Source organism: Peromyscus leucopus, chromosome 1 (assembly GCF_004664715.2).
Source record: "Peromyscus leucopus breed LL Stock chromosome 1, UCI_PerLeu_2.1, whole genome shotgun sequence".
Taxonomy (NCBI): domain Eukaryota; kingdom Metazoa; phylum Chordata; class Mammalia; order Rodentia; family Cricetidae; genus Peromyscus; species Peromyscus leucopus.
In genome coordinates this window covers 42,030,071-42,055,356 of record NC_051063.1, presented here as the reverse complement: position 1 = coordinate 42,055,356, position 25,286 = coordinate 42,030,071, and the positions used below count along the sequence as shown (strand labels likewise).

The window sequence follows — 25,286 nt, the reverse complement described above, 5'->3', positions numbered from 1 at the left end:
TCAAATGAAATATTGGTTCCAAAGACTATTTTAAACCATTCAACAAACATTATCCCACCCCCAACTATTATTCTATGTAAAGATTCCATGAAAAAAATAAAAGAACAAATTTAACTCCTTTACAATTATCTTTAAGATTTCTTATAAAGTTAAGACTCTTAGTTCTGGGTTGGTTTTCTGTTTGTTTGTTATCATTTTGAAAAGTTTCCTGTAATATACTGACCTAAAAGCACAGAAACGTTTAAAAACTATTTAGTTGTTTTTATTTCATGTGTATGCTCACGCATGCACCCACATGCACATGTGGGCCATGTACACCTGTATACCTGAAGAGGACAGAAGTCAGCCTCAAGTGTCCATCCATAGTTATTGTCCACCTTGTTCTTTTTGACACAGTCTCTATCTGAGACTTGCGTCAGTTAAGCTGGGCTGGTTAGTCACAAGGCCCAAGGACCTGTCTCTGTGCACATCCCCAGCACTAGGATTACAAACACATGCCACCACACCAAGCCTGTCTCTACAGGGCCTGGGAATCAAACTCAGGTCTTTATGCTTACTTACTACAAGGCACCAACTTTACTGACCCATCTGCCAGCCCTAAAAAAATATTTGTAGGCCAGATGTGGTGACACACACCTTTAATCCCAACTCTCAGGAAGCAGAGACGGGCAGATCTCTGTGATTTTGAGGCTAGCCTGGTACACACACACATACACAAATATGTATTTTTTTGTAGTAAACCACAATACAAATGGTAAAAATGTTAAGATTTGTTACATAGCTTAAAACATTTTCTAGTCACTAAGGTAGAAAAGTTGCATACATCTCTATACTCCAATTTTTCTGTGTCTACGAAATCCAAATAAGGGTAAAATCATGCACTCACCACTCTCTCCATTTTTTAGCTCTTCCTGGGCTTTAATTAATTCTTCTTAGTTTGAGCTAACTCCGCTTTAACTTGATTAAACTTTAGCTGCAAACAAGCAATAGCTTCCTGGGGATCAGCAAGAGATGTAATATATAAATGAGCAAGTTCAGCCTGTTTCTTAATATCAGTGACATCATCTTGAAGAGAATCAATAATATCTTCAACTCCTACATAATTACGAGCTCCCTAAAAATAGCAAAAACCACATGTCTAACATTAACAGTGGACTTCATTACATGTGGTAATACTTTAAACAGTTTAAAAACAGTAAAAATTCACAACTTAATATTCTTTAAATTACATGAAACCCTCCCAATTATACGAAATTTGTGTTTCAGTATTCAATTTCTAAAATATAAAACATGAAGGTTGTTTCCTCAGGAATATATCATAAATCTTAGTAAGTTATTACAGAACAATTCTGATTACCTAGTTCAAGTCTACCTTGACTCACACTTGACTCTTACGTGGCATTTTACAGTGACCCAAGAAAGTAGCCTCCATTCTCACGCTGAAGTCCACATTAGAAACCATGCACATGTCACAACACAACAGGATGACAGTGAGAGCCTGGAGATCTTTCTCCCAGACCACTGAATCCAGTGGCTCAGAAACAAGGCACATACCCAAAGAACGCCAAAACAAACCCTCCAGAAAGCCTCATCAGCTTCAGTGGGAGCAGCAATCAATTTCCTTGAGGTAAACAACAGTCCTTTATAACAAAGGCAAACCTTTTTATATAGAAATAAATCTTTCTGTTTTGATTAGAATAATTAAGTAAGTAACCCTTTAAGGGCTCCTTTACATTTTTAATTTTTCTTGATAAATTGTAAGACATTTCTGAAAATAGTATTCTGTAATCCAACAAACAAAAATGACTGCCTCTGCCTACAAGCAATACAACAATTCAAGAAAAACTGAAATGGAAACAAACGCCAAAAAAAAACCTTTTCCAAAAACGAAAGTCTCTTTTAAACTGTTTGTGTCTAACAAGGTGGCACACACTTGTCATCTCAGAATTCAGGAAGCCAAGGCAGGAAGATTGGAGCTCCAAACCAGCTTGGACTAAATAGTGAGGACCTGTCTCAGAAATACAACCCAAAAACACCACCTATTTATCTATGAATTTCCAATAATACATGCCTCATTACAATAAAACCACTAGTACTGTTTTAATTTTAAACATTATTATTTCATAACATTAAAACTTCTCATAATTGATGTGGATATTAAATCCTTGTACCAAAAACTTCACTGGTTATTTTTAATATTTTCATTAACATACTTCAGTTTCAACTTTCATGGCACAAATTCTATTTGTTGGTTCATCTTGGGTGTCACATTTTCCAACCAAATCTTTGAAGATTGCCAGGCGACGTTCAGCATTTTCTTCTAATGCCTCTCGTTCCTGAAGAAGTGTCTCCCTTTAAAACATAAATTAATTCTATTAAGAGAGCAATTTAAATAATCATGTGTAATATCTTTCTAAAGAAGTCATCACATTCAGAAGTCACAAAATATAACTTAAGAAATGGCTATAAAACAAACAAACAGACAAAAAGATAAATCTCAATTCTTACCGGGTCATGAAAAAGTAACTTACTTAAAATCGGCTTCCCGTTGAGTCCAATACTGAGTAAACTCCTGAGTAACTTCTTCTCGGATTTTAAATTCCAATGTTAACTTTTCCTTCTTTTCATTTATTAGTCTTTTTTTCAAGTCTTCTATTAAATCCAACAGTTTCTAAAATAAGCACACATACTTCATTGGAAAAAGTAAAGTCCAAGAGAAATAGAGACTGTCTAACGATAGCTATTATAGTTCAGTCAGTTATAAACCTGCCCTTTTTAATGATGCTAATAGTCTTACTGAAAATCACACGACTACAGAGATTCCTTAACTTGGAAAATCAAGTGTGCCTCTCCACCTTTTAGAAACAAACCTATACAAAAAAATCTTAAAGAGAGCTCTGTCTAGTTAACTAACCATGTACTATAAAAATTTGGATATTTATTATCCACTAAAAACTGTTTATAGTAGAGTTACGTTTTATTTTACTTTATCTACACAACTCCATGAGCTCGATAGTACCACATTTCATAAGCAGGGAACATAAGGACCAATCTATAGGAAATGCTAAAAGCTGGGTTAGTGTCCTATCCACTGGGCATGGTAATAATCCATAACTTTAATCCCAGTACTCAAAAGAGAGCAGTAGGCATATCTCTGTAAATTCCAGGCCAGACTAGGATACAGTGAGACTGTATATAAAAACAGAAAAAGTGTCCTATTAGGGAAAGGGATATGACTCACCATGGCACAAGCTCACACTCACACATATTACAAACACACAACACATGCATACACACTCATAATGACACATACTCTACAGAGTGTTGTCAAAATCTGAAGCCCTAATATGGTACGGAGCAGAGAAACTGCTACAAATGTCTATTTTCCAAAATTTCTAAGACACATATTGAATAATTTTATCTTCTTAGACTTTTTACTATACATACACACACACACACACACACACACACACACACACACATATATACACATGCACATACATACACATATGTGTACATGTATAGTAAAAAGAAAAAGATTGAAAACATATATGATAATATGATCTATAGCAGTTGTTTATTAACATATCAGGTACAAATTCACAAGAAAATAAGTTGCAGCATTAAGAAAAAACACCCTGGTATTCTTAAAGGTTTGAGATTTATGTTCTCAACAACAATTAAACTCTCAAAATTAATCGATTCTTGATTTTCTCAGCTTTATGTTTGAAAATGAATTCTATCAAGAACTAACTGTGAGAAAATAATTATTTACCATAGCCCAGGTTTCTGGCTGGAAGAATGCTAATTACCTTGTATATTTTTGTGGCAGTAGTAAGGAACCATAAAAAACCAAAAGCCAATTCAAGGGGTTGCGTCAATTATGTTACTTTCATAGAACAAACATCAAATAGTAACTAATGATGGAGAAATATTGTAGACATAGAATTCTGCATAAATGTAATACCTTTGAGAAGTGGGTTTATATGTATATACACTTGCATGTGAGCACAAGCATGTTGTGCATATGTATGTGTGTGCATATGAACATGACTGGACAACACAGGTATCATTTCTGCTAAAATGTTATCCACTCTGCTTTGTGATACATGGTCTTTTCATTGGCCTGGGGCTCATTTACTAGGTTAAGCTGGCAACCCAACAAACCCACAGATCCATCTGTCTTCTCCTCCCCAGAACTGGGATTACAAAATGTACCACCATGCTAGGCTTTCTTTTCTTTTTTAATGGCTTCTGGAGATGGCTCAGCAGGTAAATTTGCTTGATGACCAGCCTGACAGCCTGAGTTCATCCTCCAGAACCCACATGCTGGAAGAAAAGGGCTGACTGTCACGAGTTGTCTTCTGACTTACACATGTGGTGACACATACCCACTTTTCCTAACCAACACACATGCATGCATGCACACACACAAAATAAAAATCATTTTTAAAGAAACAGAACCTCTAGTACAAGGTAGATGTTTTAAATACTAATACTTAAGATTGCAAACTAACTCTGGCAGAATATACTAAAATCATGTGATGAAAAGATATTAAGGCACAAGACACTTACATAGTTTAAAGGTATGACCCCAGTAATTAATACATTTTTAGAATAAGAAGAGATCTGGATACTATGCCTTAACCAAATAAGCAAGCCATTTTCAAAAATGGAGAAACCAGATATAACATACTTCCTCAAATGAAGTAATGGGGAATTCATAACTTCACCTGTGAGATATACTTACCACAGGTTTAAACAAGAGGAGAATCCAGATAAATCTAGAGTAGAGGTATTCTACAAGACAAGTTACCTGTACTCTTTTGGAAGTCAATGCTGCAAAATGGTTATGTGATCACAAAGAAAATCTTTCCCTGTTCTTACAAACTACATGTTGAGCACATATAAAACCTTGAATTCATTTGCCAGCACTAGCTTAGAAAGAAAAACTGTGTGTGGCTGAGTGCACCTGTAACATCTTCATATGGGAGACAGAAGCAAGAGGATGATGGCAATTCTAAGGGCAGAGTGGTCAATCATGCATGCTCTAAGCCAGCCAGGGCACCATAGCAAGACCCTATCTCAAAATCCAAATCAGAGGGGGGGACTAAAATACTTATTTGTAAAATATCATCATATACTCATTTTGAATTAAAATTCCCAGGCACCCAAATGAGAAGCCAAGAGATCCCTGGAAGTGAAGAATCTAGGCCACAACGTTCTCTGACCACCCCCACACCACATCTGATAATGATCTCTGACCTCTGCATACACACACTCACACGATCACGAACACATACAAAGAGGAGAGGGACGAAGCCTAACTTCAGAGAACTAAGCCAAGCAGTTTTTAAGGCATACCTTGTTCTTGTGACTGCTGAAGACTCTGCATTCCTCTAACGTTTTATCTATGTCTTCATCAGTAAGTTCAGTTTCCATGTTTTGTGTTTCTTCGGTTTTTTCTAAATCCTCAACCAAATCTTCATTTTCAACCACATCTTCTAGACTATTTTCCCATGAAACAGTGGCTCTTTTTACATTTAGTATTTTACCATCCAAATTATTGTCTAATGATACATCTTGAGAAGATTTGATGGACCCAAAAGATTTCTCCTGAGAAGAACTTAAAGTATCTGGAACATACACCTGTGAAAATATCCAATGTGGCTTTTACAAAGGGAAAGGCAAGAATTTTTTAACTGGAAGTAATTTTTTTGAGACAAGTTCTCACTGTGTAGCTCCAGCCTGCCTGGAACTCAGAGGCCACCTGCCTCTGCCACCCAAGTGCTGGGGTCAAAGGTACCACCTCACCGAACCTAACAAAAACAACTTTGAAAATTAGTCAAATTGTAGCGTTTATCTAATTACCCTTTATCAATAAAAACTTGGGAGTCAGATATTGGGGTAAGAACGTGAATGATCACAGAAGCAGTGACCTCTCTTTCTATGCAAAAAGACATTTAAAAAAAGAAATTAGCATTGCTAAATGAACTTTCCAGGAAGAAAAGTCTACTTTGCATGCAATCTACAAATCAACATGCCTCCTTGCATTCTTTGTATCATCACTCATAAGCCAGATGAATAGCAGAGTGAACAATTCATTCCAAAATTACCATGAATCTATAATCTAAGTTTATAATTAATATTTAGCATTAAATATCATTTTACTCCTTTTGGTAACAACATTCAATTTTTTCTATGTCATTCTAGTTAGTTAAACAATTACAATTTTATCTTCAAATATCTCCTAGGTTTAGAGTAGCAGACACAAAATATTACTTATTTCACAGAACCGTTGCCCAGGCACAGAAACACAAACTTATAATTTCACACTGAAGAAGCAAAGGCAGGGGGATGCTGCAATCGCAAGGCCAGGCTAGACTACAGAGAGCCTATCTCAAAAAATAAAAGGTAAAGCAAACAAAACAAAACCCAAACATGTGCTCTTTCAAGGAAAAATGGTGAATATTCTGAGATGTTCATAAGTTTAGCAGCAATCCAAATACATTTACCTTTTGTGCAATGGTTGAGAACTTCAATACATTAAGTGTTTCGTCATAGGCAGAACAACACTGACTAATATTGATGATCATACATATTTTCCCTTTGCCATTGAAAAAACTTTGGAAATAGTGAGTCAGTTTACTTTCCCGGAAAGGCACATGCTGTTGAAACCTACAGGAAAATTTAAAAACACAGCGAGTTAAAATAAATTTCATGTAAGGTTAGGAATATGGCTCAGTATTAGAGCTCTTGCCTAGAATGTGCCAGGCCCCAAAACAGACTACCAGTACTAAAGGAACAAATACTTTAGTTGGATTGCTAATAAAATTTGTTTGAATACTTTCCCTTGTAATAGTCTTTCTCTGTTTTAAGAAATACTGCTAAGAATAATACAATAATCTACTAGACAAAATGTTTAAAAAAAAAAATCACATTTAACTGAACTCTATCACCCATAATATAGTACTTCTATGGCACATATCATAAAATAACTAAAGTTGTGAAGGCTAATTAATCTATCATTTAATCAGCTTAAAAAGATAACAAATGCAGTAGACTGTCACATCTACAAGAATGCACACAATATATTACTAAAGAATAAAGTAGTTACAGGGCTAGGGTGTAGCTCAGCTGACAGAGTGGTTACCTAGCATACACACAAGGCCTTGAGTTCGCTCTACAGCATCACATGAAGAGGTGCATATCTGTAATCCCACTTGGGAAGAGGAAGCAGGAGGATCACATGTTCAGGGTCATTCTCAGTACACACTGAGTTCAAGGCTAGCCTGGATATGTGAGACCATGTCTCAAAAACACAGACACCGGGGCTGGAGAGATGGCTCAGTGGTTAAGAGCACTGGCTGCTCTTCCAGAGGTCCTGAGTTCAATTCCCAGGAACCACATGGGGCTCACAACCATCCGTAATGAGATCTGGTGCCCTCTTCTGGCCTGCAGGTATACAGGCAGACAGAACACTGTATACATAATAAATAAATAAATCTTTAAAAAAAAAAAAAACACAGACACCAAGAAGTTTGAAACACTAAATCAGCATCACAGAGACGTGCTTTCTACAGCATCAGTTTATATCTGCTATGGAAAATAATCACTACAATCTTTGTGTAAGAGACAGGTTTTCAAAAAGTATTTTCTAAAGAAAACAAAGTTAAAAATTTAAAGATTTTGATATTTATACTAATGACACTTACTTAGACTTCTCACTGTTCTTCAAAACATTGATACACTTTCCCAGAGTCAATAAAGAAGTGTTGATATTCCCAGCCTCTCTTAATCGTTCACCTTCATTTTGTGTCTTCATGCTTCGTTCTGAACCAGCAAGATCACATAAAGACAATCTAAATCAACCCCCCACCAAAAAAAGGTTACTGTAAAATTTTTCAAAATATCTCAAAATAACTACAATTTAAAGAATATTCAACTTACTCACTAACTCGAGTTACACGAGGCATTTCAGAATCTTCTATCTGTAATATTCTAATAGTGAATATGCTGTGACTAAAAGAAGGAACAAGATCAAGTATTATCATTCCATTTCAATGCATGCATTCTACAGGAGACAAGCAACTAAATGAACTTCTTTACACAATTTAATGTATCTTCTACCAAGGATACATTTTGCAACTAGCTGCCAGATATGCCAACCCCCTACTCCACTGTCACCTACACTTGCCCAACTGTCTAGCGTCACCTTATCACTTGCCAAACCCCAAATCCCTTAAACCTTCCCCTCTTAGCACTCCAATTTCTATTAATAAAAGCATGTGAATAAAGACTCAATATGCAGCTACTCGTAAGGAGAAAGCAAAAAGATCTAAAGTTCAAGGCTAGCCTGTTTAAAAATAAAAAGTAAAAAGATGGCTGGAGCCGGGCAGTGGTGGCGCACGCCTTTAATCCCAGCACTCGGGAGGCAGAGGCAGGCGGATCTCTGTGAGTTCGAGGCCAGCCTGGGCTACAGAGTGAGTTCCAGGAAAGGTGCAAAGCTACACAGAGAAACCCTGTCTCGAAAAAACAAAACAAAACAAAACAAAAAAAGATGGCTGGAGATGGATGTAGGTCAGTAGTAGAGTGCCTGTCTAGCATACATGAGACTCTGGGGTCAATCTCCAGGACTATGGGGGAAAATAAGAATTTCCATGCAGAGATCATACTATTAGTGAGAATGCTGTGGTGTACAGATACATTCTTAGAAAATATAAAAGCAAAGTATAATTCTGCCTATACATAGGCTGCTGTGGATCATATTACCCCCTCATGCCCATCTCACTGTAGATAGGGCTTTTCCTCAAGAGAAAGTATTTTAAGTATCTCCCTGCTAAAGCTTATTTTGCCTCCTCCCATATAATCCCACTCATCACAAACATTCTTTAACCCTTTGAAAGTATGACCTGAATCATTTTTCAAATAGTATATATATATATACATACAGAGAGAAAAGACTACCACTTTAAGCAACTGGGAAAATAATCCAGGATGCTAACATAAAGGAAGAATAAAAATACCTCAAAAATATCCTGCAAATTAGGAAACGTAATGTCCAGACAAATAACTGTCTAGTACTTTTTAGGTACAGAAGGCTATCATGCCTACGAATTCACAGTACATCTCAGAGAACCTACTGGTCACATCCATCTCAATTAGCTACTTCCATGTGCACAGAAGACTGCAGTTGTCTTAGGGATTGTACCCAAGGGTTCACTACTTACCTTCTACTAGAAGCATTGTTCAGTTTTGTAAAGGCAACACTCTGATGCTTCACTCCTAGCTTTAAAAGCCTGTATGCTTCTTTAGAATCAGATACCTGGATCCACTGCAGATCTTTAACAAATAAAGAAGATATGCACTAGTTTATAAAAATCTAACATCTGTGCGACAGTATAATCTTTGCAAAGTAATTGCCTGTACCATATAAAATCTTTCCTAGATTGGTCATAAATCCTAGAGAGTCCACTAAGCTACTCCTTACTCCACAAGACATGTAAAGAAGAGGCTATAACGACATTTAGTATTTAAGTTATGCAAGCTCACATGGAAGACTAGTAACAATTTACAGTTCCAACTACAAAGTAAAATAATAATTATTGGAACACCTTGCATTTTATCACCAAGTATATAATTAACATTCAAGCAAACACAGTATCAAGCTAGAACCTCCTTATACTCAATTATATAAACATAACAAAAAATATTTCCAAAGCACAAACTCATTTTCTTGATGCTAATAATGGATAAAAAATATTAATTTAAAGAAAAAAAACTTCAGGGGGCTGGAGAGATGGCTCAGAGATTAAGAGCACTGCTTGCTCTTCCAAAGGTCCTGAGTTCAATTCCCAGCAACCACATGGTGGCTCACAACCATCTGTAATGAGATCTGGTGCCCTCTTCTGGCCTGCAGGGATATGTGCACTGTATACATAATAAATAAATAAATTTTAAAAAAAGAAAAGAAAAAAAAACTTCCTTTTTGTTGCCTATAGCTATCACAAAATCTAGAAATGAACTTTAAAACAATAAAATTAAAGCAATGTTTGCTGACGTACCTTTTATAAAAGAATAGCCCTTTACATCTTGGGAAAGGCGTAGCATCTTTCTCTTTTGGAACTTAGATGATACAGGAACAAGCAAATCGTAAATACTTTCATTGTAAATCTCAAAGAAAGAAACCCACACAGAATATTTTATATTATCCACATTCAGGCTAGACTGGTCACAATTGTTCATGGATTCTTCAAATTCTGGGATAGTCAAAGAGTTTGTTAAGCTTCCTATAACAACAACAAAAAAAAGCATAAAATTAAAACCTTGACTAAAGAAATGAAATATAGAACACGACTCCTAGAATCTTTAATCTCTTTACCATCTACATTAAAATATTTTAGGGAGCAAAAGAACAACTATTTGTGGTAATCAAAGCTTAGTTTCTTTTAATTTTATTTCTTTTTGAAGAAGGAATCAAATACAAATTAATACAAAAGACAAAGAAAAATAAGAACAATTCTCGAACTAAATATTAGAGTCAGAGAAAATACACCTGTGATTGAGAACCTAAATGAAACTTTACAGCTACTCACAGTTCATATAGCCTTGTAAAATTTTGTAGGAACTAAATCATCAAAAAACACTAGTAGTGATTTTGAAATTAAAACCTTTCAAATATATTTCATGATGAGCAAATTAACATAGGTGAGAAAAGAATCCTTACCACAAAGAATGTCATAACTGTCATTATGTATGGTAACCTAGAAAAGAAAAAGAGTAAAGTTTAAAAACAGTTTTGTTAAATAACTAAGATATTAATTACTTATTCAACTAAGCCACCATCTAATTTATAATCTTTCAACTACTTAATTCAGTGATTCCTGCTTATAGCTTACTTCCGAGCTAAACAAAAGCATCTCATAAGAAGTTTGGCAAAGTATCAAATACCTTGTTTTATATCTGCCAACCAGAAATAACTGCAAAAATACATAAATATGCTCACTTAATTATTTTTCCTACATTTAATTAATATTGTAAGCTGCTTCTATGCATAAAGGTTACTCATACATAAAGTAAAAAATAGTCTTTAAAAAGATGAAGGCGAAGGATCTCAATGTTTTTCAGGCTGGCACCAAATACCTGGACTTAACATATCCACCTGCTTCAGGATCTGGAGAATCTTGGAACTAGAGCACATGCTACCAGACCCATCACATGACTACTCTTCTCAAAGTCTTAAGGAAGAAAATCGTTAATGTTCTGAAAGTAATAATTAAAACAAATCAATAGCTTTTTTATCTTTAACAGTAAAAATATCTGAAAACATAAAACCCAGAAAGACAAAAGATAAACTCATTTTAAAATTCTTTAAAACTAATAAGGTATTTATCTTACATATCATCCCTCCATAGCATACTCTGTGTTTTTTTATTTGTCAGTGTGTATTATGGTTTGAATGTTCCCACTAAAGTTTATGTTGAAAAATAATCCCTATTGTGAATTAATAAAGGGTGACAGACCAGGCAGAATGGCTGACTCCTTTAATTTCAATACTGGCAGTTAGAGGCAGATCTTTATGAATTCAAGACAATTCTGTCTGGTCTACGCAGCAAGTTCCAGGCCAGAGCTGTAGTGAGAACTCTTGTCACAATTTAGAGCGGGGGAAAATGGGGTGACCAGAGCACAAGGGCTCTGACCTCATGGATTAATCTACTCATTAATCAGTGGATTAACAGGTTATCTCAGAAGTTGGTGTGCTATAAGAAAGCCTGTTTGGCTCTGTTCCTTGGATACACCCCTCCTGCCATGTGATGCCCTGGGTCACCTTGAGACTCTGTACTAAGTCCCCATCAAGAAGTAGGCTCTTAGAACTTCCTGTCTCCAGGGTCAGTGAAATGGTTCAGACAGTACAGGCACTTGTTGCTAAGCCTGGGACCCTAACCTAGATCCTCACGACCCACAAAATGAAGAAAAGAGACTTAAGTTTTCCTACAACCTCGACACACACACACACACACACACACACACACATAATTACACACACACACGCACACACACGCACACATACACAAACATACACACACATATTTAACTTTTAAAAAAATTTCTAGATGCACTACTATGGACTATGGTGGTATTCTAATTGTACTGAAATGTGATTTTGATTGTATGTTAATAAATAAAGTTACCCGAGGGTCAGAGCTATTAGAGCCATAGCAAGAGTGTGGCGGTGGTGGCACACACCTTTAATCCCATAGATCCCTGTGTGTTCAGGGATACAGCCAGCATTGGAGACATATGCCTTTAAGACCTGGGGGGCTGTACATACAGACAGTGACGAGGCAGTCACGTGTTTGGGTTTATAACCAATGAGAAGGCAGAACAAAATACTATAAAAAGACGGACAGACAGGATATAGCTCTCTTTCAGGAAGCGGGGACACCGCAGGAAGAAGGGTGAGATTTTAGCTCTGAGCTCTGACCTCTTGGCTTTCTCTTTTACATTGTTTCTGTGTTTCTTATTTAATAAGACGGTTGGTTACATCTACAATGGACTATTATAACTTTATACACTACCAAGAACTATTTAGTTATAACATTTATAACAGTCTCCACAGTGGCAATACCATATGACCTAAACATCTGAAACATTGCTAAATCACACTGAATCAATAAAAATTTACATACTAAATGAATATTGAAAAACAAATAAAGGCCAGCAAGATGGCTCAGCAGGTACAGCACTTACCACATAAACCTGATAACCTGATTTTGATCCCCAAAACCAACAGCAGAAGGATATACCCAACTTTCCCAAGTTGTCCTCTGACCTCCACCCCTTTACCCTGGCACCTGTGCACCTGCATTCTCACATAAGCATCAAACACATAAAAAAAAATTGTGTGTGTGTGTGTGTGTGTGTGTGTGTGTGTGTGTGTGTGTGTGTTTAAAGAAAAGAAAAATACACAAGAAAGTCAACAGCAGTTTGGAAACTGTATAAGCCGTTAATAATGCATTTAGCTTTTTTGTGTTTTGCTTGATAGCTGTTTCATATATACTATGCTAGCATTCTACCATCACACTAAATCTCCCTTATGACTTATTTTAACAAATGAGTTCTTAAAAATAAAAAGAATAAATCAAAAGGCAAAGAACACCTGAAAATTCACAGGAAAAATCCTAAGATTACCTAATCACCTATTTATAAAGAAACATAAACTAAGGCTGAGCTGAGACCATTGTTCAAGTGACCACCTGCAGACTAGTAAATAGCTCTCCAGCCAAGTGTTAGGGCACATGCTTGTAATTCCAGCAACACGAAGCTAAGGCAGGAAGACTGAGAGTTGAGAGCAAGCCAAGGCTACATAGTAAAATTGTGTCCACAGAAGGAAAAGAAAGTGCTCACTGTTAAACTCAGTTTGGAGAAGCAAAGGAAATATATTTGAAATAGAATATCCCCTTGCTGAAGTTCATCAATATGAAATTAGTATTTTTAAGCTGATTTTTCTAAAGGAAGTAAGTTAAGTACACAAATCTGACTGCTAACAGACACCAATTTAGAACACTAAGACTGTGGAATATTCCTTTACACTGTGTGAATATATGTCGCTGTGATTGGTTTAATAAAGAAGCTGGCTGGCCAACAGCTTAACAGAATAAGGTTAGGTAAGAGAGCCAAATTGAGAATGTTGGGAAGAGGGAATCTGAAGAGTAGCAGCAGACTCAGAGAAAATCAAGATGGACATGCTGCTGTACTGAGAAAAGATACCAAGCCACGTGGCAAAAAACAGATAAAAATATGGGTTAATGGAAAAATGTAAGAGTTAGCTGGTAACAAGCCTGAGCTATTGGCTGGGCATTTATAATTAATATTAAGACTCCATGTCTATTATGTGGGAACTGGAGGGAGGGAAAGAAAAGTCCTCCCACAAATGGCGCCCAACGTCCAGGGCCACATAGATCCACATAAAGCCTGAGAAAGCTTCATAAAGTTTCTAAATGCACAGAAACAGTCAAATTTGGTTTCCTAGTCTAGTGTGTCTCATGCCAGGCTGCAGTACCGAGTCACATCTCCCAGCAGCTGCCTGTGGAAGAGCCAGCTGCCAGCCACCAAGAACTACTGCCATGCACTAAGCTAAGCTACACCTGTAGTAGCTGACATAGCAGTTTGAGATTTGTCTCATGCGATCAAAAAGCATTTACAGATACACAGTAAAGACAGATTCAGATGGAAAAAAAAAACTCTAAACAGGTTACAGTGTGTTTAAAAATGTACAAAGGCCTAGGAGAGAAAAGAAAAGGGATAGAGTCAGTCACAGATTAAGAAATAGTTTAAAAATAATAAAACTCTTAAAAAAGCAATAGATAAAAAATACATACAGCCGGGCGGTGGTGGCGCACGCCTTTAATCCCAGCACTCAGAGCAGAGCAGCGGATCTCTGTGAGTTCGAGGCAGCCTGGCTACAAGTGAGTTCCAGAAAGTGCAAACTACACAGAAAACCCTGTCTCGAAAAAAAAAAAAAAAAAAAAAAAAAAAAAAAAAAAATACATACAATGAGCTACATAAATTTGAGAAATACACAGAAAATCTGGATCCTGTATGTTATTGTGTTGTCTTTAAGTTTTTTAACTGCTAATGAATGAGATATAATTGCTAAAAACCACTGGATTATGAAAACGGATAGATTAAACCAATTATCTTGACTTAAAAATCAAAGTCAAAAGGTATGCTGCTTTGGGACAGAGGTTATGCTTTTATTTCCACAGGAAATGAGAGGCTGTGGATTCATTCCAGGTTAAAGATGATCAGGTTTGTTCAGGGAAGACCCCCCTGAAATCCTGGCCAAAGACATAAAAGAAATTAAACCTAAAAAAACAAGACACATAATATATATTATACACGCTCAAACATTAAAAAAAAAAAGAAATCATCTTTAACTGACTTGTACACACCTCATATTCCATACCTGTAATGTACGTTACCTTTATAAGTTTATGTATTTTCAGAAAAAGGGGACCAAGTATCAATGAAAACTGACGGCCCAGATCACCCAACATTTTTGCCTCTGTTAGTCTCCTCAAAACTCTGCATCCAAAACAACTTCAAGGACGCTAGCTGAGATGACAGCCTACTTCAGCCAGGACTTCATTGTCCCAATTTTCTCAGTGTTCCCCCAAAAATACCAACACCACAGACAACAGGAAGTAGTCTGGAAAACTATGCCCACATTTTCCAAAATATTGGTTATGGATGTTTGTTATCATTTAAGGGAAAATGGTTACAAGTTGTTATCGATCATAGTCAGAAAAAAAGATAAACAAGAGTTAAATTCAAGCCGGGCAGTGGTAGCACGCACCTTTAATCTCAGCATTCGGGAAGCAGAGGCAGATGGATCTCTGTGAGATTGAGGCCAGCCTGGTCTACAGAGCAAGTTCCAGGACAGGCTCCAAAGCTATACAGAGAAACCTTGTCTTGAAAAACCATTAAAAAAAAAAAAAAAAAAAAGGTAATTATTGAATCAACTTTAATCCAAAAAACAACTATTAATCTCAAAATATTTTATATTGGTATTGATTTTAGTTTACTGATACAAATTAAGAGTTATTTCTGTTATACTCTATGTATGTTTCTACCATTGCTTGGTTTTTGTGCTTTTTAGCTCATTTAAAAATGTATTGTATAGGGTCTAGAGATGGCTCAGTGGTTAAAAGCACTGACTTCTCTTTCAGAAGACCAGAGTTCAATTCCCAGCACCCACATAGCAGCTCACAAATGTCTGTAATTCCAGTTCCAGGGGACCTGACACCCATAGAAAAACACCAATATACAAAAATAAACAATTAAAATTAAAAAATGTAATATATAATGTATAATTAAGTATAACTAAGAAATACAGGTAAATAGTTATCTATAATAGTCAAACTTATAGTCATGTTAGATGTGTTTTCAAGGTCACACACAGATGTATTTTGATAGATAGATGGTCTTCAAACCCTTCAAAGACCTACAGAATATGGCATTTAAAATGTTTAATAACCTAAGGCTTTTCTTGACAGTGAGACACATCTGCTGCTGACAGCACCAATTTACTTCAAAAGATGATGGGAAATGGGGAAGAATCTCCACATGGAGTTTATTTTCTTTATGGCAAAAGCTAGTCATTTGGGCAAAGAAACTGCCCTTGCCTCAATTGCTGACAGTATACTGTCCAAACTGGACTAGCAGTATGCAAAAAAAGCAACTGCCAAACTTTGCCAAGACAAGGTAAGACAGTCCTTCAAAATTCTTTGCTTCTAAGGAATATCTGTAGATATACTAGGCCTGTAGGCCAAGGTTGGATGCCCTGACGTTACAGAAGAACCTAGAGTGATTGTCCAAGCAGCCAGATGTCCTTGTCTTCTGGGGTCTTTGACAGAGTTGAAGACTAGAGAGTCATAGTTAAAATTTTCCTTAGTTATGATAAAAGATAAGCTAGGTATAAAACTTTAGAGTCACAAAGACAAATAATATTTTCTCTAAATTTGCCAAATACAAATGAACTGGATATAGTAACTGTAATTCTTACTTGGTAACTGTTTTGTTTTATATAATTTTACTATGTTAAAGTTAAAAACCTTCCTTTTCAGTAAGACACTGTGAATATATGTTTTAATAAATCTGACTGGCCAATAGTTGAACAGGATAAGGTTATGTGAGAGAGCCAAACTGAGAATGCTGGGAGGAAGAATGGGGAGTCTGAAGGGTAGTGAGCAGACACTTTACTCCTAATATCCACTTATGAGTGAGTACATACCATGTTTGTCTTTCTAGGTCTGGTTTACCTCACTCAGAATGATTTTTTTCTAGTTCCATCCATTTGCCTGCAAATTTCACGAGGTCATTGTTTGTTTACAATTGAGTAATACTCCATTACGTAAATGTACATTTTCCTTATCCATTCTTCAGCTGAGGGGCATCTAGGTTGTTTCCAGGTTCTGATTTTAATTTTTATATTTATTTATTTATTTATTTATTTATTTATTTATTTATTTTTGGTTTTTCGAGACAGGGTTTCTCTGTATAGCTTTGTACCTTTCCTGGAACTCGCTTTGTAGACCAGGCTGGCCTCAAACTCAAAGAGATCTGCCTGCCTCTGCCTCCCAAGTGCTGGGATTAAAGGCGTGCACCACCACCGCCCGGCCTGATTATTATTAATAATGCTGCTATGAACAGAGTTGAGTATGATTGAGCATCCTTTGGGTATATGCCCAAGATTGGTACAACTGGGTCTTGAGGTAGATTGAGTCTCAGTTTCCTGAGAAACAGCTATATTAATTTCAAAAGTAGCTGTACAAGTTTGTACTCCCACCTGCAATGGAGGAGTGTTCCCCCACATCCTCTCTAATATAAGCTGTCATCAGTGTTTCTGATATTAGTCATTCTGACACGTCTAAAATGGTATCTCAGAGTCGTTTTGATTTGCATTTCCTGATGACTGAGAATGTTGAACAATTCTTTTCCTTTAAGTGTATTTCAGCCATTTGAGATTCTTCCATTAAAAATTGTTTAGATCTGTACCCCATTTTTAATTGGATTAATTGGTATTTTGATGTCTAGTGAGAAACTAGATTATTTTATGTTTTGTTTTTGGTTTTTTAGGCCTTGCTCTACCACTGAGCTAAATCCCCAACCCAAACTAGGTTATTTTAAAAAGAATAAGATATTACTACTGTTTAAAAGAAAAAACTGTATTCTACATATAACAAAGAGGGAGTGAGAATGTATCTCAATGTTAAGAGTGCTTACCTAGCACACAGGAGGCCCTGGATCTAACTAGTTATCAGAAAATGAAGTGCGGAAGTACCTGCATGTGACTGTGCATATCCATTCCGAGACAGAAAGCTCTCTGCATGAGGCAGGTATGCGGTGCACCAAGTCAGTCAGGAGGCAAAGGCAGGAGAACTGCAAAGCTGAGGTCAACTCAGCTAAACAGGGAGCCTCTCAAGAAATGAAACTGTCCAAATAGTCACTTTCGTTTCCTACATTCTTCTAAATATTTTGCTTTTATTATTTTCAAATATTTCATAAATATTTTAAAAGTATAATACTAATCCTATAACAAAAAGGACCAGCATTATTTACATTTCTGTTTAGTATTGCCATTTGCTGCCTTAAATTTTTTTTTTCAAAAACAAAACATCACCATGACCAAAAACAGATTAAAATACAGGCTAAAATTATCATGAAAGTTTTCAAAAAATTTCCATGATTTTGATATTTTATGTACTAAACAAACTAGCATACCTCTTTAATTTGCCGCAATAATGCACTTTTGTTAGCACCTTCCTCTTTCTCTTGGTCAGATGATAACCGTAAGTATTCTCTACATCTATGTGGTTTGAAGTTCATCTTCGTATATAATCTTTCCTGAAGACTATCAAACAATACATTCAGTGTTCTAGGCAGAATGCCAATATTTTCTTCTGTGCCTATAAAAGGATAGGAAAAAGGCAATGTTTTTGGATTAACAAAGCTCCTTTTATACTACCAATAAGCTAGAGTTTAAAAAAGGAAAAACGCCAAGAAGTTAAGGAATTATTCCATTTTCTATCATTTTAGTATTTACTGTATTGTCAACATGATCTGATTCAACAGTATGAAATTTTACATTCAGATCTTGCCCTAATATTATGATTTCCTATCATCCATGATTACAAAATGAAATAGTTACTTCTTTATTCCATGCTTAATTCTTTAGAGCGTATCTTAATTCTTTATGGTATTTTCCTCTCTATCATTTATAAAGTAATTTTACATATATATATGTAAATTAAAAATATATCAGTGCTGGGTGGTGGAGGCACAGCCTTTAATCCCAGCACTTGGGAGACAGAAGCAGGCAAATCTCTGTGAGTTTGAGGCCAGCCTGGGCTACAGAGAGAGTTCCAAGAAAGGCTCCAAAACTATACACAGAAAAACCTTGTCTCAAAAAAACTATAGATAGATAGATAGATAGATAGATAGATAGATCAGCAATATATATATAACATGTTTTAAAAAGTTGAGGGGATATCCAGGTAAGATAACTAGACAGAAGTTTTCTCTGTGCAATCAAGTTGAGGAGGAGAGTTAGGACAAGGAAAGAATATAATACAGTTTGGGGAGGTAGTACAATTTGTAAAGTGCTTGCCCAGCAACAAAGTGAACAGACCTGGATATCAGTGTGTGTATTCCCTCTCAAATGCAAAATCTAGATTTAAACTGAGTAAGAGAGAGAGAGAATATCACTAAAGTAGGAAAAGAACTATGAGCGGGAAGAAAAATGTTAAGGGAAGAGAAGGCAAAAAGAGCAGGCTATGAAATATATATGTGTGTTTTATATATATGTTAGATAGATAGACAGACAGACGTAACAAGCAGAAGGAAAGACTATTTAAAGAGGAGGAAGGGGACCAGAAGAGGAAGGCATGGTGGACTGTGGGAATGAAACAAAGGAAAATAAAAAGAACAAATATGACATATATGTACAAACATGTCATAATGAAACTAATACTTTGATTTTGTTTTTGTTTTCTGAGATAAGGTATCATTATGTAGCTCTGGGAATTCACTACATAAACCAGGCTGTCCTGGAACTCAAAGAGCACTCTGCCTCTACCTCCTAAATGCTGGGACTAAAGGACTACACCAACATCTCCAGCTCCAATACTTTGTAATATTAATTTTTAATAGCCTTAAAGACATATACAAGCAATAATTAACAGACTCAGCAGGTTGTTTATGTATTTACTCACATATATATAACAATAATAAAGAAAAGGAGGTTGTGAATTCGAGAAGGAACAGTGGAGGTGATATAAAAGGAGATGGAAGAGAAAGAAATGATATGATTTTATTTTTTTATAGAAAAAATAGTAAAAATAAAAAATATGGACTAGATGATGGAAATATAACTTCATGGAATTATGAAAATACTGAATGAATACTAACGATTCTTTTTCTTTTCTAGTCAAAATAAACACTATTTACCTTGAAATGTATATGTTTTTCCAGAATTGGTCAGCCCGTATGTAAAGATCAGCCGACTGTGTCCTTTCAAGAGGTCTTTTACTGGCTGCATAATGCAACCCAGAAAGAAATCTTTCTGTGAAGTTTCAGGTCCAAAAACCTAAGAGAGTATTTTCAAGATATGACTTTTAAGAAAATTTATGTTCCAAAATTATTAAACATTTGCTTTTAAATATTTATTCAAAACAGGTATCATATCTCTACCACCGAAAGTACACTGACAGGTATTTATAAATTTTTAGGACAGAACCTTCAAGGCTGGCAAGATGGCTCAGTGGGTAAAGTATCTGAGTTAACTCGCTGAGCAGCACCTGGTGAAAGGAGAGTGAAGAGTCCTGCAAGGTCCTCCATATGCACACCATGGCAGACACACACCAATAAGGAAAATCTAACTAAAAAATGACTAAGAAATTTCACACACCCAGCCAATCAATTTTTCATGAGTTTTAAAAAATATTTTTAATTAGAATAAAAAGGTCAATGCAGCGACTTACTTCAAATCATAAATTTATAGACCTCAGTCTTAGTTTCAGAAATACACACACACACACACACACACACACACACACACACACACACACACCAGCACCAAAGAGTGAAGTTCTATGAGCACAAAGTATCGCTTCACTGTACACAATTATACAACAACTGAGCCCAAGTCAAGTCTTGCCCTACTAAAAAAAAAGAAAAAAGAAAAAAGAAGCTATGACTTTGAAACAGAGCACAGAGGGGGAGTTGGAGTGTACTTTAATGACAGAGTATGTGCTTTACATGTGCAAGGCTCTCATTCAATCCACTACACAGCTCCCTCACACCATACACGCACGCAGGCATGTGTGCAAGATCACACATCCCTGTGTCCCAGGTTTCTTACTTACCTTAGAAAAACTGAATTTCTGTGCTACCTGTCCAGAGCTCTTCTCACTTAGCTGGCCAAGGATGCTTTGGGGATCTTTCAACAAAACAGTCTGAGAATCCAGAACTTGTACACAGCCCTAGAAAACAGGCCCACAATAATAAGAGTAGCATTCACTGAATGAAAACAAAACATTAAGATCTAATTAAATTCAACACAAACCTCAGCCTCGTGTTCTTTTTCTGACTGTGTGAATGGTCTTATTCGAAGACAAACTTGGAGGTAATTTTTAGATCCCAAATTGTTTGCCTAAAAAAAAAAAAGATTAAAATTAAAAAATACAGAATATGGCTTTTCAGAGATTAACTGTCTTCATATGGTTGGTTGATTATATAACTGTCTACAGAATTTTTATTCAGTCACTAGCCTATATTGAGTTTGTTTCTTAGTGTTTCTACAACCAAGGCCATGCTACATAGCTGAAGTTAGCCAGAGTAACAATTTTTCTTGTTGTTGGTTTTTTGTTTTGTTTGTTTTGCTTGGGGAGGGAGGAACATGCTGTGGCTAACATGTGACGTTCAGAGGACAACTTTCAAGTGTTGGTCCTCTCCTTAATCCTTAGGGATTAAGAGTGTGTAATGCGAAGGGGGGGGGGGTGTCCCGCACGCCTTTAATCCCAGCACTTAGGAGGCAGAGCCAGGTGGATTTCTCTGAGTTCGAGGCCAGCCTGGTACAGAGCGAGATTCCAGGACAAGAACCAAAAACTACACAGAGAAACCCTATCAAGAGGGGCGGGGGGAATGAGTGTATAGTGCTCTTATAGAGGACCTGAGATCAATTTCCAGTATCCACATCAGACAGCTCACTACCATCTGTATCTCTAGTTACAGGATATGATACATTATGACCTCCTAGGGCACCAGACAATCATAGTGTACATACATACATTCAGGCAAAATGCCCATATACATGAAATGAATAAATCTTAAAAAAAGGAATTCTTGGTGGTCCAGGTATGGTGTTACACACCTAAAATTCCAGTTACTCTGAAGGCAGGAAGATCTGGGCAACTTAAAAGAGCTTAGGGATACAGTTCAGTGGTAGAGTGACTGCCTGGCATATATAGTCCATGGACTTTATCAAGACAATTTGGATTTTAAAAAAAAAAAAAAAAAAAACAGATAAATAGGGAAGTTTTTATCTCTATAGGTAGGGGAAGGAAGGGGGAAATTCAGATGTTATAACTCAGGTCTGTAATTTTAGAAGGTTCAGGAATTCAAGGTCATTCTCAGCCACATACAAGTTCCAGACCAGCCTAGGCTAAGAGATACACCCTGTCTCAAAAACAACAAAGCAAGTTCAGGGTTGCACTGCATACTTGCAATCCCAGGACTCGAGATGCAGACCAGAGGGTGGGATGAGGGAAAGCTACAAAGAGAGAGACCCTGCCTCCAAAAACCAAAAAACCTTATCTTAACTCTATAAAGTACACAGAGATGTAGAATTTGGGATGTTTGAGTAGCTTCTTTAAACCAGCTCTGTGATGTTCTATTTGTAAATTAATTAAAATAAAGTATTTTATTTAAATAAAAAACAAAAAAGTAAAAAAAAAAAGTTCACATAATTCATTAACTTGATAAAAGGCATTTACAAAAATAATCATGAAAGAATGAATAAAATGGATTTCTTTTTAACAATTCTATTCAACACTTGCACTAGAAATAGTTCTACCAAGTATAATCTGTAAAAAGACAGATAATAAAACACATCAAAATTAGGAATGAAGATGCCTTCTCACAGACATGAACATCTATCTACAAAATCTGACAGTTACTAAAACCATTAGAGTTCAACAATGTAGCATGACACAAATATGCAAAATCAATTATCGTTCTATCTGCAATGGGAACAGTTAGATTTATTTTAAAAAGCAACACCATTCACAAGAACATAAAAAGTTCTGAAATAGTAATAGGTCAGAGAAAAGACCTATAGACTGATGCTACAAAACACTGCTGAGAGAAATAACAGAACCAGCGCTAATGAAGACACAGCTTGCTCACTATTTGGAGGACTCTGCTGTGGATATCACTCTATGTAAATAAAACACTGATGGCCAATGACCAGGCAGGAGGTAGGTGGGACAAGGAGAGAGGAGAATTCTGGGAAGCGGAAGGCTGGGAGAGAGACTGCAGCCACCGCCAGGAGAAGAGCATGTAGAGACGCCGGTAAGCCACCAGCCACGTGGCAAGCTATAGATTTATAGAAATGGGTTAATTTAAGATAAAAGAGCAGTTAGCAAGAAGCCTGCCACGGCCATACAGTTTATAAGTGATATAAGCGTCTGAGTGATTATTTTATAAGTGGATTGTGGGACTGCGGGGCTTGGGGAACCTGGAGAGAAGCCCTCCAGCTACAAATGGCGCCCAACGGCTCGAGTTTCCACCTTAAACCTGAGAATATTTAATAACCAATTCTAAACAGAGCCAAAACCAGGTTCCTGCTTCTTGTCTCATACCGGCAGCTAGATGCGGCAAAACGCAAGTTTGGACACTGGCGGGTTCCTGGCGGGTGCGTTTGACCGGCAGTATGGCGGAAATGAGGTGTCTGCCAGCGGCACATTAAGCTGTGTGGTAGATTTAGTCTTTACTAGTATTTAAAAAAAAAAAAAAAAAAAAAGAGGTTTCTGGCTACACGCTGCTTTGATAAAAGCTTAGACCCACTATTTCTGAGACTTGATGACTCCCAGAGCTGGCGGAAAACGTACCACTGCCATGTTGGGAAGCTAAAATGGGCGGAGCCAGCAGCCACAGCGCCGTTTCAGGCTTACAATGGTGCAGTTTAAAGCAATAGGCTCAAGGCTCAAGTAATATAAAACATAAGCCACATAAAGATGGCTACCACACAGAAAATCTGGATTATGTTCTCTTTGATATTCATAACTAAAGAAAAATATTTGATTACAAAAGCTGTTGAGTTATGTCAAAATGTATATTTTAAAGGTACCTTGACTTCAAAATTTGGATATAAGGATATGTTACTTTGGAAAAGAGGTTCTGCTTTTGTTTCCACAGAAAGCCAGAGGCTATGGACTTGTTCCAGATTAAGATACATCAGGTTTCACCAGCCAAGACCCCCTGAAAGGACTCCGATGACACCATGATGATCCAGATGATCCAACATCCAGATCGGTTTCAAGGCAACTGGTTCACACAATACAGCCTCACGGACTACCCCATAGGTCTAAAATTTTCTTTGCGTCCCCATAAGATACAGCGCCCCCCTCCAACAGGAAGTAGTAAGAGATGCTACGCCCAAATTCCCAAATATACCAAGCTGGCTTTAGAGGTGGAATTGGTTCACTCCCCCTCTAAACCCAGACATATTGCTTTAAAAAAAAAAAAAAAAAAATGGTTAAGGGATTCTTGTGTCCCAAATCAGAAGAGCCCTCTGGTGTGGGACAGAGAAAAACCAATATTTTATTTAAAACAGGTTGATTATAAATGTGATCTCTTTCTAAAAAAGAAAAGGGGATATGATATATAGGAGGATATGGAGATGATAAGATAAAACGTAGATTAATGAACCTACTTTTAAAGAATAACTTGTTTAAAATGTTTTACATTGGTATAGATTTTAGTTTATGTTTAAAATGTTTTACATTGGTATAATTTTGGTTCATTGATACAAACTTGAAGTTAATTTTGTTATACTCTCTATATATGTATATATTTCTATTCTTGTTTGAGGTGTTGTGTTTATATAACTCATTTAAAATTGTAATGGATAATTAAAAAATAGATTAATAATTAGTCATCTATGATAATCATATCTGTAGCCATGTTAGTTAAGTCTTCTAGGTATACATAGATATATTTCAGATAGACAGGTAATCTTCAAACACTTCATAGACCTGGAGAATATGGCATTTAAATAACTTAGAATTCTGTTGACGTGAGACACAATTGCTCCTGGCTGCACCAATAGATCCCGAGAGAATGTTGGGCTTCTAAGACATTTCCATTTGGAAGTTTGTCTTTTGGCACAAAATGGCCTACTGGGCAAAGAACTGCCCTTGCCTTGATGGCTGACAGTACAAATGCAATGCTCTCCTTTCTGGACAAGCGGGACACAAGGAAAGCGACCACTGTACTCTGCCAAGACAGGGTAAGATGGTCTTTCAGAAATCCTGCTTCTGAAAATGGTCTGTCAGATACTCTAGGCCTGTAGCCAATTTGAATGCACCAACAATGCTGAGAAACATCAGGTGACTGTCCAGGCTGCCAGCTGTCTTGGTCTACTCTTGCAAGATTCCCGAAGTTGCTTGCATCTGTCTACCATTTCTCAGGTACCATTATGTTCCTTCTCAGGTCTTTGATGT

The 25,286-nt window shown here is 36.5% G+C and overlaps 1 protein-coding gene across 1 annotated transcript in view; it reads right to left on the bottom strand.

The window, feature by feature from the left end:
* Positions 1 to 25,286, bottom strand: part of Kif20b (kinesin family member 20B) — a 72,711-nt gene that overhangs the window by 41,267 nt on the left and 6,158 nt on the right. The window contains 15 exon segments of the mRNA XM_028859106.2: positions 887 to 934; positions 937 to 1,114; positions 2,214 to 2,352; positions 2,532 to 2,671; positions 5,365 to 5,649; positions 6,516 to 6,678; positions 7,716 to 7,862; positions 7,951 to 8,022; positions 9,231 to 9,342; positions 10,065 to 10,289; positions 10,727 to 10,763; positions 18,286 to 18,470; positions 20,011 to 20,149; positions 20,928 to 21,044; positions 21,128 to 21,214. Coding sequence (XP_028714939.1) covers positions 887 to 934; positions 937 to 1,114; positions 2,214 to 2,352; positions 2,532 to 2,671; positions 5,365 to 5,649; positions 6,516 to 6,678; positions 7,716 to 7,862; positions 7,951 to 8,022; positions 9,231 to 9,342; positions 10,065 to 10,289; positions 10,727 to 10,763; positions 18,286 to 18,470; positions 20,011 to 20,149; positions 20,928 to 21,044; positions 21,128 to 21,214 — 2,074 coding nt within the window.